The 18,958-nt window shown below is 39.4% G+C and overlaps 1 protein-coding gene across 3 annotated transcripts in view; it reads right to left on the reverse strand.

Annotated features, from left to right (window-relative positions):
* The window catches only part of rxraa (retinoid X receptor, alpha a), a 158,085-nt gene that overhangs the window by 77,317 nt on the left and 61,810 nt on the right, over positions 1-18,958 (reverse strand). For all 3 annotated transcript variants that reach the window (XM_086300262.1, XM_086300264.1, XM_086300263.1), the window contains exon 2: positions 1,893-2,006. In XM_086300262.1, coding sequence (XP_086156388.1) covers positions 1,893-2,006 — 114 coding nt within the window. The remainder of the gene's footprint in view (positions 1-1,892; positions 2,007-18,958) is intronic.

An 18,958-nucleotide genomic window follows, 5' to 3' on the forward strand; every position in this document is an offset into this window, starting at 1 on the left:
AGACGCAGACTCCCTCCGTGAACACTTGGCCAGTGAATTTTTGGATATAAAATACCATCTCTTCAAGATTCTACTTTAATAGTTAGCAGTGTAAAATTTTGCAAGAATTCACCTATAATTTATTCAATACTGCCAACACTGTGCAGTCACAGTGACCTTGACCTTTAACCACCAAATTCAAACCCGTTTACCTTTTAGCACATGGTGTACGTTTATGCCAGGTGTAATGAAATTCTCTCCATGGCGTTCGTGGTTTGCACAAGAGTGTGACAGACATGAGGTGACAGTGACCTTGACTGCTTATGAGGAAAATCTAAGCATTCCCTCAAGAGTTAAAGTGACTGTTTGTTCTAAATTGCATGGCATCATTTAAGAAATACAATAATATGAGAATAGCATGCAGATGGACAACAAAACCCACAAAGCTTAGGTCACAATTTGCACAAGCATTGAGGTATAAATCTTGTATACAACATGAACAATATTATTCCATTCAAAATTTCCCGTCTTTTGAGCCCTTTCAGTGTTTCAAGGATAACAATGTGTCTCATTCTCAAGGGAAAACGTTTACTGCAGTAACAACTACAACAAGACAAAGAAATGAATAAAATTAGTGTAATCTTATTATTAAATTGGATTGCATCTTTTCTTCTTTTGGATCACTGTCAGATTTAATAAGACGATTTAAAATGTGGAAAGTCCTAAAGGCAATTTTGATGCAGACTTGAAAGAAACATGCATGGATACTATCTTTGGTTATCACGCACAGATTGTACAACAAGACTGATCAGATTTTGTAGTTAAGCAAAACTTATGATTCAAAGCCTTGAACTTTTTGTTTCGAATTGTGTTGGTAATCCTTAAAAAGGAAAAAAAACCCACAAATTTACTGATTATAGAACTATTTGAGTTTTTGGACATGAGGTGTTTTCCCTAGCTTTGAAAACGTATCAACAGTTCTCGAATGTTTAATAAGATTTACTCGTTATTTTTTAAATCCAATATACCACCTCAATAAATGAATTCCTCAGATGCATCTGAGAGCACTTAATAAGAAAAAAAGGGGGGGGGGATCAAACAAAACAGGAAAGAATTATGATTAATTTGCAGTTCAGTGCAAAATGAAACAAAATAATCAAAACTCTGAGCTAATTTGTTTCTAAAAGGAAACAGATTTCTTTCAGAAAATGTTTGTATTCTCCAACAACAGAAGGCTAAAAAAAATAAAGGTTTTTGCTTAGGAAAATTGTTTCAGAACTAATAAAAAAATTTTAGATTTCGATTTTAGAACACTTCTACTTTGTGCAGAAGAATCAAACAGATGTTCTCAGAGGTTGTTTGTTTTTTTATAGTGTATGTTGAAGTGACTTTGTCCTAGCACACAAGTCATGCTCTCATCACAAGGCAGGCAGCTCAGCTGGTAACAGCACTGATAATGCTGAATGAGGGAGCCTCAGGGATGGAATGATAAATGTATCAGCATTAACCACATGTTCTGCACAGTTTGGACCCCTATTCATTAGCCACATACCAGACAGTTCAGTTCAGAATACCCACTGATGTCAGCCTCTGCTTGTCTGAGAGGGCCGACTGAGATGGTGGGAGGAAGGGGGCCATTCTCAGAGCACCTCTGTTAACTTGTCCATCATTGGGGCTCCACATGCAAAGACACCATTAATCATAAAAACCAGACGGAACACTGCCTCCTGAAAGGGTCCCCGAGCCACACCTCAAACCAGAGGTTGTGAGGCGTATACATGTATGTGCATCAGGTTTGGAGATGACTTCTTACCTGTTAGATTGCACAGTGTATTCCCTCATATTTTCCCCAAGATCAAACAAAAGAACAAAGCAACATAGTATCAACAAGAAGTTTAACAAGTTGGTGTTACCTGAGGATAGACGGCGGTCATGGAGGGGGCACACACCACTAAAACAGGAACAAGCGTCACCTGAGCGACCTCGCTGCATCGGAGGAGCTAGAGAGCACTGGGGCTTCAAGAACCCTGTAATGAAAGAAATACAGAGAAATTAAACACAAAAGACAGGAGGAATATGGAGAAGATGATAAAGCAGATTAAACTTTGACATTACAGTGATTGGGCCACCATCAGCACCAGCATACTGTTCAAAATGTATAGCTTTGTCACCTCTTGGCCAGGACTCCCTTGAAAAAGAGGTTTTTAAGCTCAATGGGACTTTTCCTGGTTAAATAAAGGTTACTAATAATAAAATTTGTAATCAGGTGTACATCACCCTAAACACCTCTCTTGTGGCACTGAGCCAGCTCACTGCCCATGAGTTTTGTATGTCTGTATCCAGCCTTGAAGGCTCCACAGAGTGGACAGAACCTGCAGAGCGCTGGCTAGGGCTGGTTTGTGGAAAGGCAAAAGGCTTTTGGGCACAGCACTAAGGTTAGTAGCTCTGTGTGGTCAAAATGCCAGAGTAAGTTGGGGTGCCTGAAGGGGATGGAGGAGGCCGTCATACTGTCTGTCTCAGGGGTCGCAGTGGTCATTTTCAATAGGGAAGCCATTATCTGGCACAATAAGGCAACTGAGGATGCTGTATGCCCTCCAGGCAAGTGCTCACAAGTCACTGACATCATCCAGCAAAGAAAAGCTCAACAAACAAATCTAGATTGTTCAAAACAGCAATGTTTGGAGAAATCTGTCCTGAATTATAGAACCCTAATACTATCCCAAAGTCCTCAATTTGATGAACTTAAAACAAAATAGAGAAGAATACAGGAGGTTCATGATGGAGCTTAAAGAACTACAAATCTATTAATATCAAATTACAAAAATGTCCCAGACTGAGTAGCACTAACCTTTATGATTGATGATGATACCATTTTTTATTATTTCTTATAAATGGACTGAAAGTGGAATATGAGTGGTATTTTGCTTCACCTACAACGCAGCCAAAAGGAAAACCTGTGTGTGCAGAGAAGCAGTCGCTCCATCTTTATTGACAGGGTAGCTCAAGCAGATCTTATTGGCATTAGAGGACCTCTGCAAATCCAAACTTTATTCACTCCTTAGGAGGACTTTTGGATTTTCTGCAAACATCAAGAGCAGCAAGCGGAAGAGCCCTCCCCATCGCTGTTGTCTGAGCCCAATAAAGCTCCTTTATTACCACCATGAAAAACATGTCACTCCAGATGAGCTCAGAGAATGACATTTAAAACAGGCAAAGAGATATTGAATTAGTTCCCCATGATAAGCTGTCTGAGATGCTGATATTTATTTTTCCTGCTTTTAAGGGTGTACCATGTGGAAGTGCATGTGCAATCATATGGACATGTGAGCAGGTGGGGCTTTCTTATTCGACACATTCATTAGTATTACAGATGATTCAGGGACTGGCAAGATAATTCAAGTCTGGATCAGTCAGAGCAAAGAGACAGACTGAGGTCATCTTGAATATCACAAATTAAATAAAACAGGCAAAGAGGAACACATGAAACTAAAATAAAGCCCGTTTATTCTCGTGTCACGCATATCACTTATTTCACTGTTTAATGAGCATCATATCATTGTCATCAGATGTTGGAAAATGTCATCTTAAAATAACAGCAAAGAGTCCCGAGCCCCGCTTTATGGGAACCATGAAGATTACAGGCATCTTGGATGAGGATCAATCAAATGTTTGCGATTCAGAAAACAATACCCTAACAGACTCTGTGTGTGTGTGTGTGTGTGTGTGTGTGTGTGTGTGTGTGTGTGTAAGTTCTGATTTGTAAGTGCGCTGTCAATTTAATGGGATTAGTCCAAACCATAATGCAGTTAAATCTTTTACTCTTAGCTTGGAAGCCAAGTATGAGTTAAGATCATTTCAATATGATATACCAGATTATATATTTGTGCAAGCCATCTCATCACCACCCTAACACAGTGACTCAAATCACTTTTATGGCATTATTAATTACAGATAAGAATATTCTATTGTAGACTATGAAATAAATTAACATGACTTTTCTTTTCTTTCCAAGCTGAATAGAAGGACATCAAAATGAATCAACCACACCATTTTTTAACCAAACATACACACAAGAGTAGTTCTTCAGAAGGAACTGTGTCAGGACTCATGGAGAAGGAGAAGAAGGGTGCAAGAGAGGGGGAGGGAGTGAATCTCGGAACACAATAGTTCTGCCATACTCAACCATATTTTTCCCGTCTTTGCCAAATTAAGTTCTTCAAAAACACGACACACTCCCGGTTGAAGAAAGGGGCTGGAGGCCAAACAGTGACACATGGTATAGTGCTTCGAGTAATGTCACTAAACATTAAGGAATTTCCATATGAGCCCTACCTACCTCCCTACCTCCCAGTCAAGTTGCACTTTTCCAAAGTCAGGAGTAAACTAAGGAGACAGCAACACCCACCTCCCACAAAAAAAAAAAAAAAAAAAGCCTTACTCTGAAAGCAATCCACTGGAATAATGTTCCCACGAGACAAAGTAATGTTAAAGCAATCTGAAATTTCACTACAGAATAAGGAAGAGGTAAAGACAAAAGAGAGAAAAATTCGTTTGAAGCTGAAAATGATCTCAAAACCTCAATGTGTATTGTAAAAACACCTACCATATATCAAAAAAATGGTTTAAAAAAAAAAAAGAAAAAAAAAGAAGGAAGAAAAACTAAGTTGGTTACGTTGCTGCTGATAAAAAACTTGAGTTTAAATCTCAAAAACATAATTAAAAGGAATGAATCATCAAATGTTTAGTTGGCAGCTGTAAAAATACTTCAAGAATGATACATTTGACAGGAATCCGTCTTTTTTTTTTTCTTTCTGTTGGCTCGATAAATCATTTTGAGTGAAGGGCTTTACATTTTAAACCCTGAAGGACTTGATGAAAGTGTACGACATGTATGTGCAGGTTCCGGACCTGCTGTTGTAAAAGGTAAGGTTGGTACATGTCTCGTCATTAAATCTTCTCCAGCACTGCATCATTATGCCTTAGTTCATATACTCAAGCAGGATCTTGATTACTAAAGTGTTTGATCTTGCACTTCATTTCTAAGCGGCAAGGATCTCATTGGCTTTAATAACTGCATGATCCAATCTTCCAGGGACAAGCTCAAAACCTTCCTTTAACAGCCAATCGGCATTATCCTTTCCAGCCATCATGGGGGATCAGGGCAATGTAAACACGCTGGGAGTTTCCTCATTAAAGACAGCCTGCTAATGAAATCCCATCCAGCATTTACAACCTTGTGCTAATGAAGGCAAGCCTTTGAGATGTTCTGCTAATGAAAGAAGGGCTTTTTATTGATATAAAGCTAATAAAAGAAAGGCTTAATGACAAGGTTCTAATGAAACAAAGGTGTGTAAATGTGGCGTTATAACAAAACCCACTGATAAGGTGAAATCTGCAGCATTTTCATTTAAGCACATTTTTTATTTACTGCAGATAAACAAATGACTAGGTCTCCAGAATTTACAAGACCTCACAAACTGGGGCCTGTTGAAGAAAATGCATTCAAGCATTTATGAGTTTAAGGGTTCCTAGCTGAATTCTCCTGAAGAGTAAGGATTGTTCATGTCCTACAGTATGTTGCCAGGGTGAACAAGCCCAAGGTCAAAGTTCATTGGCCCGCTAATGCATCTCCAAGGTGCAATAAAAAAGCCCTTCCTTTATGGGACTTCAGGGGCTAAGATCCTGATAGAGTGCTTGGAAGGATGGGACAGCGGGGGCCATCAACCGTTACTGTTACCATCATGACTGGCACCTTCGGCTGAAGGAGGCCTCAAACCTCCATGCACAGAAGGAGATTTCAACTGCTCAATTGTGTTTGCCGACATGTACTTGAGATATGTATTTTACTGAATTCTCTGTGTATAAAATAGCATACAATTACACTGATTATGCTGTTCCAAGTCCTTCTGTTTTTTTTGTTTGTCTTACATCGGTTTATTGATTTTTAAAAATCCCCATTTTTAAGCCCCACCTTAAGCTAAATTTTTTTTTTATTTTTCTGTGCTCATGATATAAATGTATTTTTTTTAAATTTATTAATTAATCATGAAATTAATTGGCCCGGTCTTATGTTAGCACTATGTCAGAGGTTACTGTAACACACTGTGTTTATATTTTAAATGACACACATCAAGCGTAGCTATTTACTTTCATCTGATTTCCATCATCCACCTACATCGCCTCCTTATGCCTGTAGTTACCATTCAATAAAACAAATCCTGTGTACAGACGCAAATCTTTTTTTCCCCCCATCTGTTTAGATATATAAGATGCAGGATCCATCCACTGATAATCAAACATTTCTTGAGTGAAGCATTTCTCTCAGAAATGACAGGAATGCTGCCCTTATTTGTTGATCATCAGCCTGTCCCTGCGTGTATTTGCTTCATCAGCAAACTGTCTCCCACTAGATGAAATCTATTTTGAAGAAGGAAGCCGTGCAAAAACATGTCATTAAACTTGCATTTATCTCAGCCAGAGCAAAGTCTGGGCAGATCTATTACGACAACAAAGCCAAAAAAAATTTAAAAAAAATCAATGATCTCTAGAAGCCATACCTACTTGCTGATAATAGCAGGATGCTTGTTCAAAAAATAGCTATGACATATTTTACAAACTTGGAAATAATGCACTTGTTGTTTTTACATGCCTCTCTGTATTGATTACACACCCTCATTCAGTTTCAGAAACACTACCTCTGGGCTAAAATTTCACCTTAGCTTCGACCACGTTAGACAGGTGTTAAACTTTCCACATTCGTGAGTATGCAAGCGCCCATTTGGGTCCAAGTGGGTACATTTTAGTGAATGCAGGCTTCTGAGCAGACCTGTCTAACCGTCTGGTGACTGAACAGGCACTATACATGCACCTTTTTAGCAGGACCTCAAGTGGACTTGGGGAGAAAAAACATATAAGAGGAATTCCTACTTCCCTGGAATATAATCCCCCTGTTAGTGAAACCTCAGGGGTCCCTGAGTATCCAAACCAGACAGAGGTCAGTGAAAGACCTTATCACACACTTGTAGGATTTGCAGGCCTCTGCTATGTATTTAATTTCTAGCCTAAAACAATAAGTTCCTTTTATCAGTGCTGATTTGGCTTATAAGCAGAGAAACTGAAATCTAAATCAAAAATTTGCAGATTCTGTAGGTTAATGACTTGCTCTTCCTTCCGATTATGAGGCTTATTTTAGTCACAATGAACGGTTAAGAAAAAATCTGCTGACACAGACCTGTGAAGACCTTGGCAGGAAGACATAATTTTCAGGTTCAGCCACAACAAGCCTAGATTATTTGTAGCAAAACTACCTTTGGAAGGAAGTTTATTAATCATAACTGAAAAACAACAACAACAACAACAAAGAAAAGAAAAAACTGCGACTAAAATCTGCAACACCTTTTTTTTTTTTTTACTTTTAAGTTGTGAGTCACAAAACCAACTGCTGCTGAGGTCTGGACTGGCAATAAAAAAAGTTAACTGGACAGCTTTATTGAATGACTTATTAAGCGACTGTGTTTTGTGAGACCTAAACTGAGGTGCTTTTGAAATGAACAAGAGCACCTTTCTGTAACGGTTCTTAAAAAAAAACAAAAAAAAAAACAACATGCCTTCCTACTTTGTCTGAAACTGAGTCTGCACTTTCACACAGTCAGGATAATGAAGCTGCCCTGGTGTCACATTCGAAGCTGCAAAGCCTCTATAGAAAAGGTAGAACTGACATGAATGACCTTTTTTAAAACAGTAACATTAGGGCTGTTATTGAGAAGCCTGTCTGTCTATAACCTATAGCCTTTTTCTAGTTTTGATAACTTTTGTTCTCTAAATATAATTGACGGAAAAAACGTTTGCTTAATCAATAGAGAAAGGTAAATATACAGGTAATTGCATTAGTTGGTATTGGAATGTTAAGCAACAAAACCAAAAGCAATAACTGACATATCTATTTGTCCTTTCATTTATACATAATTTGGGTACAAGTAATCAAACCCACCACCTCCATCAATACAAGCTGTTGGATTGATTGTTGTTCTCAATATATGCCATACTTTCCTTCCATAAACTTTAATGTTCTGACACAAGAGTTGTGTGACAATTCAACGCAAATGACAGATGGAAGTGTTTAGGCATAGCCTCCATTTCACCTGACCACTCAGTAGGGTTTCTAACCAGTTACCACCAGTCCAACAGCTGCTGGTTGCCAGTACATTTGCAGAGGAGTGTGCACTACAATCTACACCACCTTGTTGGCTCTTAAATGTGTTGCACTAGAACACTTTTGCTTTTTTACTTCCATATCGACCTTATAATCACAAGGCATGACATTTGCTAGTCATGCTGATAAGAATGTGCATCACTGTCTGCACATAACTCTCAACCAGAGCTCAACACAACAAGCAGCAACTCTGCTTTATGTTTCTTTACTTGTTGCGTTGAATTCTGCAGGACTAAAGTTTGCAGAAAGACCCAAAATAAAAGCCATGCATTGTTTGCCAATATATTTATAGAATGACTCAAACTTAACTGAAAGCTTCCAACAGGCAGGCATGTGCAATTTTCTTTTTCTTTTCTTTCCTTCTTTTATTTTTGCATAAAACATCCCAAAGCAGTAGTGTTTAGCAGAGAGGACACAAATGCAGCAGTTCATGTTCACATCTAAGAGTTCTAGGTTTCACTTAGTGTGATGTGATGAAGCCAGCAGAAGGCCTCTGATGAGCGGACAGACAGAGGCAGGAAGAAAAACTAAGAGTGTGGTAAATGAGGTTAGAGGGGAAGGGGGGGGGGGGGGGGGGGGGGGTTCAAAGGCTACTTGTGTACGTCAGAACCTTTCTCCAGGGCAAATAGGGGAACAAAGGTCTCACTGCCGCCCAGCAGCCAGAGTAGCTCCTTGGGCAAACGACTCTAATCAAATTTGTGTGATTGGACTCAAAAAAAGCTGTAAGGGTAAAAGAGGCTCCTTTCACGCAGGAAGGACACAAGGAAGCATTTAAAAATCTACTATCCCTCTGCTGATCTTTACAGTAGCCGTTCACATGACGGACTATCTGCCCACACCAGCAGCCCTTGGCAAAGCACACACTGGCCCTTTCTCAGCTGTGAAATATTAGCACCAGAAAGGGAAAGATAAAACTTTGTTTTATGTGCTTCCTCTAATGGATCATGGGTGGAAATTCAGGCCATACTTTGCAGTATTCACCCTGCTCTGCACGGCTTCAGTGTAGCATCAAAAGTGCTATTTTTAGCTGTGATTAATAGTTGCAATTGGACACGGTTCTGGCCTAAGTTCAGGGCCTCGATTTTATTTTTCCTTATCATAGTTGACATTTTAGAGTGATCAAAGAAAATTATGTTAGAAAGTAATGTAAAAAAATGGCTGAAATTATTCAGATTTTTGTATAAAAAAAATTGAAAAAAGAAGCAGTTCATGGTAATAAAATCGATGAGTGGTAAAGGCTGAACCTGTGGGAGCGGACACAAGCTATGTCCGAAGAAGATGTCGTGAGGCATCGCATTGTGGATTGCATCTAAGGTTTATCATTGAGGCCAACAAATACGATTCTTCAGGTTTAATTTGGACAAGTAAATGTGTGTGTCAAGGCACACTGGTACAAATGTTGTTTAAGTTGATGAGAACTGTTTTAGTGGTACCCATATGCATTCAAAAGGTGAAATTCTCTCCACTTTAAAAGGTGTAAGGAAACAGTTTTGTTTATGAAAGAAAGAACGGTTAGAACTTAAGGGACCTGGTGTTTTATTTTGAAAATCTTTATCCCATGCACTAATTTTTACATTGGTTAATTGCATTTTAGTTCATTTCATAAAAAAGAGTGACTCTCCTTCATGTTATTTTTTTCCCTTCAGAAATAAATAACTGTTGAGATACATTTTTTGCATAAAATACAGATTAATTTAATCAGAAGGTATTGGTATAAATTAGTAATACAACAAACTCAAGCCCAGTTTCATTTTATGATACACTCTAGCTTTTATCATAGTTATGTGGGACCTGGGTTACAATGGTACACAGATGAACATTCTGCAGGGAAAATCTAACGCACCAACAGCTGAACAGAGATGCTCTCTGGCAAAATGAAGGTGTGGTACTGTGTAGCGACCTGTGCCCCACTCACTGTCTGCCTGAGTCTTAGCGGAAGGTCCCAGAACACGCTTCCTGTTAGCTTGCTAAATTGTCTCCACACGCCCACGCTTCCATCTCTACAGGAGCACACAGTCTCCCATTAACCACCTCCTGTTGCCTCAGCCTAGTACATCTTCAACCCACATGCCGAGGATGTAAACATGTACAAACAACGATGGTCAAAACAGAAGGAAGGACCTGTGCTGCCACAGACGTCATCTATTCTTCTCTTCTGAACAATATGTTTTATAACTCTGACCCAGATTCAACAATCAAGCTTTACACTTGCTTAAGTCAAGACTTACATTAGCATTTTCTCATTCTCCGTTATTGGTACTTCCAGTCTCATTTGAGCTGACACAGTCAAATTCTAACCAACTCAACAACAGCAAAAAGTTTAGTGTTTTCATGTTGGCTAGAAGAAGCTTTTACTTCTGAAATTACTGATAATAGAGGTTACGCGTGGAATGCTTCACAAGACTGTGTAAAAAGCCTTTAACAATCCAGAAATTATTATTTTCAATTTTTACCAACCTACAACCAAAAGATTGTACAACGTCCTCACATTTTTTCTTAATCATCAGTGAAATAATTTGCTATAAAAGCATTTTTAAAAAAACAAACAAACAAACACGCACACAAGGTAATTTGGAGGTTTTTAGACCCTCATGAATAAGTACATCAGTTTAAAAAAATAAGTTATAGCAACATTTCATAAATACTTCAATAACAAAAAAATACATACATATGTTGAGAAACTGAGTCTCCTATGTGAAATACATTAATGTGAAGTAGTACATAATTCAAAACTTGAAACAAAAACATCTGGTGCTCCAGCTGCTCTGCATGGGTGTGGACCAAAAACCAGCATAACAATAAAAAAAACCAGTGAAATTCATAATACAGTAGAATAAGAATTACACAAGGCAGACCACTTGCAAGACAGTTTCAAAGACAAGGATAAAGTGCACTCTTTGTCTAAAATGCTTCTTTACGTTGGAGCCATTAAATATGAATGGAAAATTATAAAACCAGCAATACTGATTCCAGATTTTTTGACAGGAAAGCTCCATTAGGGTCAGATGACTCCAGATTGAAAAACAAAAACAAAAACAAAACAAAAAACACTTGCATAATCCTGTCCAGGCTTTCAATTCAACATGAAATCAGTTCTAAAATATACACTTCTCATTCAGTATCAATATTTCAGAAAGACCCAAGCTGGACTTAGAAAGAATTGGACAGGAAGAGAGTGCTTATGGAGAAAAGTCAAGTTTTGGAATGAAGAGTTTGGGCCAAAATAACCAGTGGAGACAACGGGGCTCTCTCCAGTATAAGCCTTCATGCATCAGGTCCGATATTATGGACATACCTTAAGTGTGCTGAACCTTAGGGAAACGCAAAAATGCACATATACTGGAATTACCAGAAAACTCATAGCAAATCATAGTTCTTCATTCATGCATACATTTTATATGTAAATATATAATTTATAAGTATATAATAGAGTCTGTGCTCATATATGAACAGTTATAAAAACTTTGGAAAGTCTTAATGAAACTGATTTTCCACCAAAGGTTTAAGTAATCCTCTGATCTTTACCAAATACCTGGAAAGGTTCAGTTTTCCAGGAAAGCTCTGGCTAAAGATCTCAACTTGCTCTTTGGATCTTTACACGTGTAAAAACTTGTGAAATGCTATGAGGAACCCAACCTTGCTGAGTCTTTTGGTTCAGCAGTCAAATGCTTACTCTCAACTGCAAACAGGTTCATCTTAATGACTTTTATTACATTTTATAGAAAAATATTACATTCATGCCACAAGCACCACAACTGCATGCGATTCATAATTTTTTCTGTGCTTCATCTCTAATTCTAGACGTCATTTCAGACTTGGTAGGTCAACCCACTGATTGCACTCCTTTGCTTGTAGATCTCAGCTGACATTAGTGGAGTGTATCCTGGATAGGTCGTGAGGCCATTGCAGGGCTAACAGAACGAGACAGACCACCAAGCACACGCTAAACCTATTGGCAATTTAGAATCACTAATTAACTCACCATGCGTGTCTTTAGACTTTGGAAGGAAGCTGGAGCACATGGGAAATATCCATGCATTCAGTGACATGTAAAGTGTGTAGTGCTCCATGAGTGAGTAAAACAGCCGAGGCTTGTTATGGGTTGGAGTATTATTCCAAAGCCTGAGTGATCTCTCGTGCTCTTCAGGAACAGATGCATGCCACACATTCCAAGAGGCAACCAAATCATTCCAGTTGAGGATATGCCAAGCTGGCTGGAATTACGCTTTCATCCAGATAAGTGTCAGTTTATCCATCTATCATATCCTCCAATCTAAATGGTATTGTTTGAAAAGTAATAAAAACACCACCCCTTTCCTTTTTCTCTTGAAAAGCTTCTGACAGCAATGTTTAGCTTAGCACAGGTAAAACTGACAACACGCACAAAATGTCTACAAATGAATAAGAAAACAAACCTCAATTTGCATGCACGTGCATGACAATCAAATGGAGAACAAGCTTATTGATACTGTTTAAGGGCAGATGGAAGTGTACAGTTCAACTTAGCTTTTACAGAGAAAAAGGAGAAAACATGGAGAAAAGTGTGTTTCCAACACACCTGTAGTGTCAAAGTTAAATGAAAAAGAAAAAAAAACTGTTGGTAAAAACTCTAGTAGGCTGTCAAGGACAAGTCATAAATTCAGTAATAACTCTAAGTTGGCGTCACATCTTTTATATGAGAAATGTCTCATTTTTTGAAGTTGGTTTGTTTTAAGTCCATAATCAAGGACAAAGTTGTCAGCTACATTGTTACAAGATATTAACACATCATAAGGAAAAGACAAGTCACTGGATCAGTCATGTAAAGGAGCAGCTGCCAACACGTGGATGGACCACGAGTTGGGAGATAAAATGAGAAAGAAGAGGCAAAAACAAGTGAAAAACAGACAGTGAAAAAACAATGGGAGAGCAAGTCAATGGAGAAAAGGAAAGTGAGAAAGAGAGAAAAAGGGGAGAGACAGCCAGTGGGAGGCATAGAGAACTAGGTCAAGTCACATGACTGGGATTGACTACAGGCAGGATTAAATATCCTACAGCATGTGGTCATTTACACAACAAATGTAGATTTCATTTTATAAATTATTTCTCTTCCATGGGGGAATGAGGCTCAGCATAGCAAGTGTGTAGCTACTCTGTATGCTGGTTGGAAGCGAGGCTTTTCAATGAGCACAAAAACAGAGCATTAAAGACTTGAGCGAGCCGTTCCCTCTGAGACAGGAAACAAAGCGAAAGCCTGCGATAGCATGAAAATGATCATAACAGGAGGGGACACGGTTCCAGCAGGAGATGGTTCCATTGTGACAGGCTAATGGCTGTAACATACACTGCCCATTATCCTGGGTAAATGCAAAGGACAGTGAAATGTTACAAAAACAAAGATGTCACGTATTTTAACCACTTACAGTGTGACAGCAAAAGTGTGCCAGCAAGCCTGAACACGAGGTCTTGAGGAATATATTGATTCATACTCATATTATCGAAAGGCTAAATGCAAAACACACCACATAAACAGCATGGTCCGTTCTAGTGGTGCCTGCATGTATGTGTGTGCAGAAGGAGGCACACCCACCGCTAGGGATGGGTACCGGTGTCCGGTGCCATGATGGCACCGGTTCTGACATAAACGGTAGTAACCAGACCGAAAAGCAGCGCACATTTCGGTGCTTTATTTCGGTGCTTTTTTTCCCTGAGCTGTGATACACTTCTAGCCAATCATTTTACGTTTCCGAGGATAGTAGGCGGGGCCAGGTACGTACGTTCTTTTATGCAGAGCTACAGATTAAAAATGCCCAAGGCGAAGCGGTCAAAAGTCTGGCTGCACTTCACAGCAAAAGATGCAAACTCAGCAGCCTGCAACAAGTGCTTTAAGCTGATACTGTCAAAGGAGGTAACTCCTCAAATCCGATGAAACACCTGGCGACGCATAGCGTTTTTTTTTCCCCAAAAACCAAGAAATGCACTGTATTTGATAGCTTGCTGCGAGACCTCACACCGAGCGCATCTACTGCGGTGTGGTGCCTGTTATCGGACCCGGAGTTTGCAACATACCCAAAAACACGAAGAGGAGAGTCCTGGCCCCTAGCCCTGCCAGTGTAGCAGAAATGATGACGGATGATGATGGCAGCAGCAGCAGCCGTTCTTCTCTGCGTGAGTAATTTACGTTGAGTAGGCTAACCACGTTATTAAATTAATGCATGTAAGGTGAACTAGCAAACATCATCATAGCTACATGCGGCTGTCTTCTTGTTTGATGGCAGATACTCCCTTCACCCTGGCCAAAAAGGCTAAAATGACCAAAGAAAAAGAGGGAAACAGCTGAACATGAGCGGTTTTTGGACAAAGTTTGTGTTTTTTCCATTGTTTATGCACTGCTTCCAGCCAAGAGTGATACCATATATGCCCTATAGCTGCAGAAAAGGCTAACATTGTTATCTTTTTACAAAAACCAAATCAAATCAAATCAAATCACTTTTATTGTCACATCACATGTGCAGGTACATTGGTACAGCACATGTGAGTGAAATTCTTGTGTGCGAGCTTCACAAGAAACAGAGTTGTGCAAAATACAATAATGTAAACAAGCAAAATACAAGAATTGGCTACATCTGAAACTAATAAATATATGTACAATATATAATAGTATATGCATTTCTGGATGTGTATACTAAATATTTTCCTACGTGTGTGTGTGTGTGTGTGTACACATATTTTACAAATTAAATAGAGTAAACAATAAATAAAATATATAAAATATACAGAGTGAGACATGTGCAAAACAGTGGCATTACTGTACAGTATGGAGTGCATAATGTTAAAGTTCCAGTAGTGAAGCTGAGGTGTCTATGACGTGTTCAGCAGTCTGATGGCCTGGTGAACCAGCTGAACATGAGAGGTTTTTGGACCAATTTTGTGTTCTCCATTCTTTAAGCACCGGTTTGAGCACCGTTTAAGCACCGGCACTGTTTCAAAAGTACCGATTTGGCACCGGTATCGGATAAAACCTAAACGATCCCTACCCACCGCAGGTCGGCACAACAGGAACCCGGTCCGGCTGCAGGTAGGGGCTGGCTGGGTCGAGGTAATTTAACTTTCAAAATAAGAGCAAAGTGATTGCCCACTAGCAAACCAATTGCAGATGCCACAAAAAAAGTAATAAAAGAAAATGTCAAAACTAGTCATAATCATAATATTTAAGAAGGTTAAGAAGTTAACAGTGGAAATAAAAATTGGTGAAATTTTCACTGACCAAAACAGCCTCCAAATTAAGCTTTTCAATAGTGATCTGGCATCATCATTACTCGGAGCTTGTCTGAATGCAATAGTATGAGTGAGACATTTATAGAGTAATGCAGGATGGCATGTCGCAAGATGCAAAATGTCACTAGTACCCCATCAACCCATCATTTCCACCACCATCCATCCACCCTACTCCACTGAGGAAACTGCAGCTGCCAATCAAGCACAGAACTGCAGGCTAAGCTGGCCATAAGCTCAGTCAATCCCCTGAAGCCCAGTATGTGGAATACCAATCATTCATTCACTGTGACTCTGTGGTCGGTTGAGAAGAGGAGATACACAGCGGAAACATAAGTGTGTGTGTGTGTGTGTATGTATACGTGTGGGTGGGTGTGAGAGAGAGAGAAAAAAGCTGGTCAATGGACTGAAATCTGTCACTTCCTGTCTAACAGGAGATTCTCCAGCAAATGAAAGCCAATCAATGTGATGTAATGTAACACCAGTCTCCAGAACAACATGTGCCCCTTTGGCTCTGATCGGTTTGACCCTCAGGTTTTGAGGTCAGAGGCCCAGCGCTGTGCATTTTCTATCAGACCTACAACAACAGCAAATAAATGATTCATCTGTGACATATCTGACACAAATATTTGGGGAAGCAGAGGCTCAGGAGACAGAGAAAGACGTTTCAGAAGGTTGGTGGTTTGATCCATCAGAGAGTGTGAATGTTAGAACTTCAAATTGAGTAGAAAAGTGCTTCATAAGTGCCAGCCCATTTAAATTCTCTTTCTAAATAAAGTGAAATGGTACAAAGTGTAATTATCTATTTTTAGATTTTGATAATTTCCAACAAATTAATGAGGAATTTAGCTTTGCTTAAGCCTCTTACACAAAAACTCACTAGTTGTAACAGGGATACTAGAATAGAAAATCAGAGTTTGTTTTTTTGCTTGAATTTTTTTTAAATAAGACTGCAAGATATAATCTAATATTTTATTTTGACGTTGTTTATGTTTCCACAGCTCTGCACCTCACAGCGTGTACAGCCTTGGAATTTAAGGTTTATAACTAATTACTTACCCCAAATCTAAACAATCATTTGACTTGGTGTATATATTAGAGTCATTTATGATGTAAAAGTAAAACTCTCTGGTTAACCTTAAAAGAATTATTTGCAGTTTTACCGTGTGCGTGTTTTGTATGTGTGTTTAAGCACTGGCCCTAAGGTGCACAAAAAACGACATCAATAAGAACAAAGCCCTTTTTTGATAGCGTGGGGAGCTCCAGGTTAATAGGTGAGAGGCACCTTTCGGAAGCTACCTAAATGCCATGGATGACCTCACTCGCATGTCTACCTGCAGAAAGCACAAGATATGATGAGCCAGTGAAGCGCAAGACTGCTCCAAAAATACTAAATCTGCCTTCCAGGGTAAAAACTCTTATCTCAAATAACAATTACTGACCAAGAGAGACAGACCGTCATATTTGTTTAGCGCTGAGCAGTGGTGCCCCCTTTCAAAAACTGGGGTCCAAAGGAGCAAAGTTAATTTGGATCAAAGGATGGGCAAGTGGACAAGCCAAAACAAGGTCATTCTGCAGGACCACACAGAGATGTGTGTAAATACAATGGCCTTAAGGCACGTGGACAATGTTTTCTAGTGTAGCTTGATGTCAAGGTAGTGTGTATATCCAATAATCCTCGGTCCCTCCGGCCATTAGATTCAAATTTTAAAGAAAGCACAACCCTCTAACTAAACTCACTACATTTCTATTTTTTCCTTTTTTTTACATGTTCCTCCACTATGAAATGATATCAATATTTAAAATAAGTATTAGAATGCACTGTAAGCTAACATCACACACACACACACACACACACACACTAGTATCATCAACATCAGCATTCCTAGAAGGACGTGCAACTTGTCAGCTCAGCCAGGCAGAAAGATGTAGCTCAGCTGCAGAGTAACGTCGAGGAGAAAAAAGAACACAAAATCACAATCCTCACAGAAACACAAATGACTGACAGCGTATTTGCTGTCAGACACCAGATAATAAAGGAAATTAGATCAACATAAAAACAGGCTGAGCGAGATGATTGTAATAGCTGTAACAAATAATTATGATATTTCCAAGGCCTAAAACTGAGAAATGTTCAGTCAAAGACTATGTTGATTCATTACCTTACTGATTGGAGGCTAACTGCTCTGTATTCCCTATATTTCTCCCTTCATCTTTCCTGATGAAGGATGAAATGCCTGTCATTTATCCCCCCTCTTTATAAGTATCTCTTTCTTCCCCTCCACTCACCATCTCTCTTCCTCTATCCTCCTTTCTTTCTTTCACTGATCACTGCTCTGTTCCTGCCTGTACATACTGTAGCTCTCAAGGGGGCCCCGCATAAGTAAGCCCATCAGAAGGAGCCCAACGATGCATCCCTTTTGATCAGCACAGTTGCCACATTAGCATGTACCTCTGTGCTCTCCTCTGCACTCTAAGAGAGCTACCTTCCTGTCAGCGCTGCCGACCCATGAGGAGCCTTGCTCAGGTAAGACAGAAGGTGCTTAGAGCCCATCTGAATCTTAATCACTAATGAACACAGGCTTGCTTCACCAGTGATGAGAGGGGAGAGAACCGCTCTTGTGATCTCACCGAGGAGACAGACAAAAGCCTGGTTGTGCATCTGTAATGTACTGTAAGGGCCTCTTAGCTGAACAGAGCACTGCAGACTCTGTGAAAACTAAGTGATATAAAGCAAGTTGAGGCGTTGATTAAATACTAAGGTCTTTCGGGCCGACTTGGGATACTACATCTGAAAGGAAGGCTTGTGAAATCATTCTTCGTATTTTTTATTCAATGACAACAAACCACATAAAGAAAAGAAAAAAGAAAGAGAAAATGTTTTAAAAATAACAAAAGCCCATTTGTGTTTCTGTAATCACACACAGTGGCCCTTTCACAGCTATATCAGAAAAGTGCGCTAGTTCTTTTATTTATATACATATATATGGTATTTTTTTAAGCACTACGAGTAAAAGTTTAAAAAAAAGTGGAGGAATGCTTTTCCTTTTTCCTCAGTTTTATGAGGAGCTGTGTTTGGCGCAGGTCTGGCCTGAGTCTGGATCCACAGCCGGGTGCCCTCTCACTTCTCTGCCACTTAATTAGCCCAGCTCAGCACAAAGGGGAGTTGGTCACATGGGCCCAATTTGGGCAGCTATAAAGTCTACAAGGGCTCTACATGCATTACTTTGGGAGTATTTACATGCATGCTGCAAGAAGGTAAGAGACTTTGAAGATGCAAAAAAGAGGAAGAGAAAAAAAAAAGGACACAGAAGAAGTTAAAAGCAGAAAAAAATTAAATGAAAGGAGGGGAGCCTTAAATTCCAGGGAATTTTTCCAGATGTTGCACAAATATGCTGCTGAGGCAATCCAGATGTGCTCACTCTGTTTATTCCCTCCTTCTGCTCACTCTTCCAAGGACTTTGCTTTCTTTGCCTGGCCTCTCTCTCTCTCTCTCTCTCTCTTTTTTTTCCA

The sequence above is a fragment of the Aulonocara sp. 'chitande type north' Nkhata Bay genome, linkage group LG7, assembly GCF_057382095.1.
Source record: "Aulonocara sp. 'chitande type north' Nkhata Bay isolate Kocher_YH1m ecotype deep benthic linkage group LG7, A_spYH_male_GT1.1, whole genome shotgun sequence".
Lineage (NCBI taxonomy): Eukaryota > Metazoa > Chordata > Actinopteri > Cichliformes > Cichlidae > Aulonocara > Aulonocara sp. 'chitande type north' Nkhata Bay.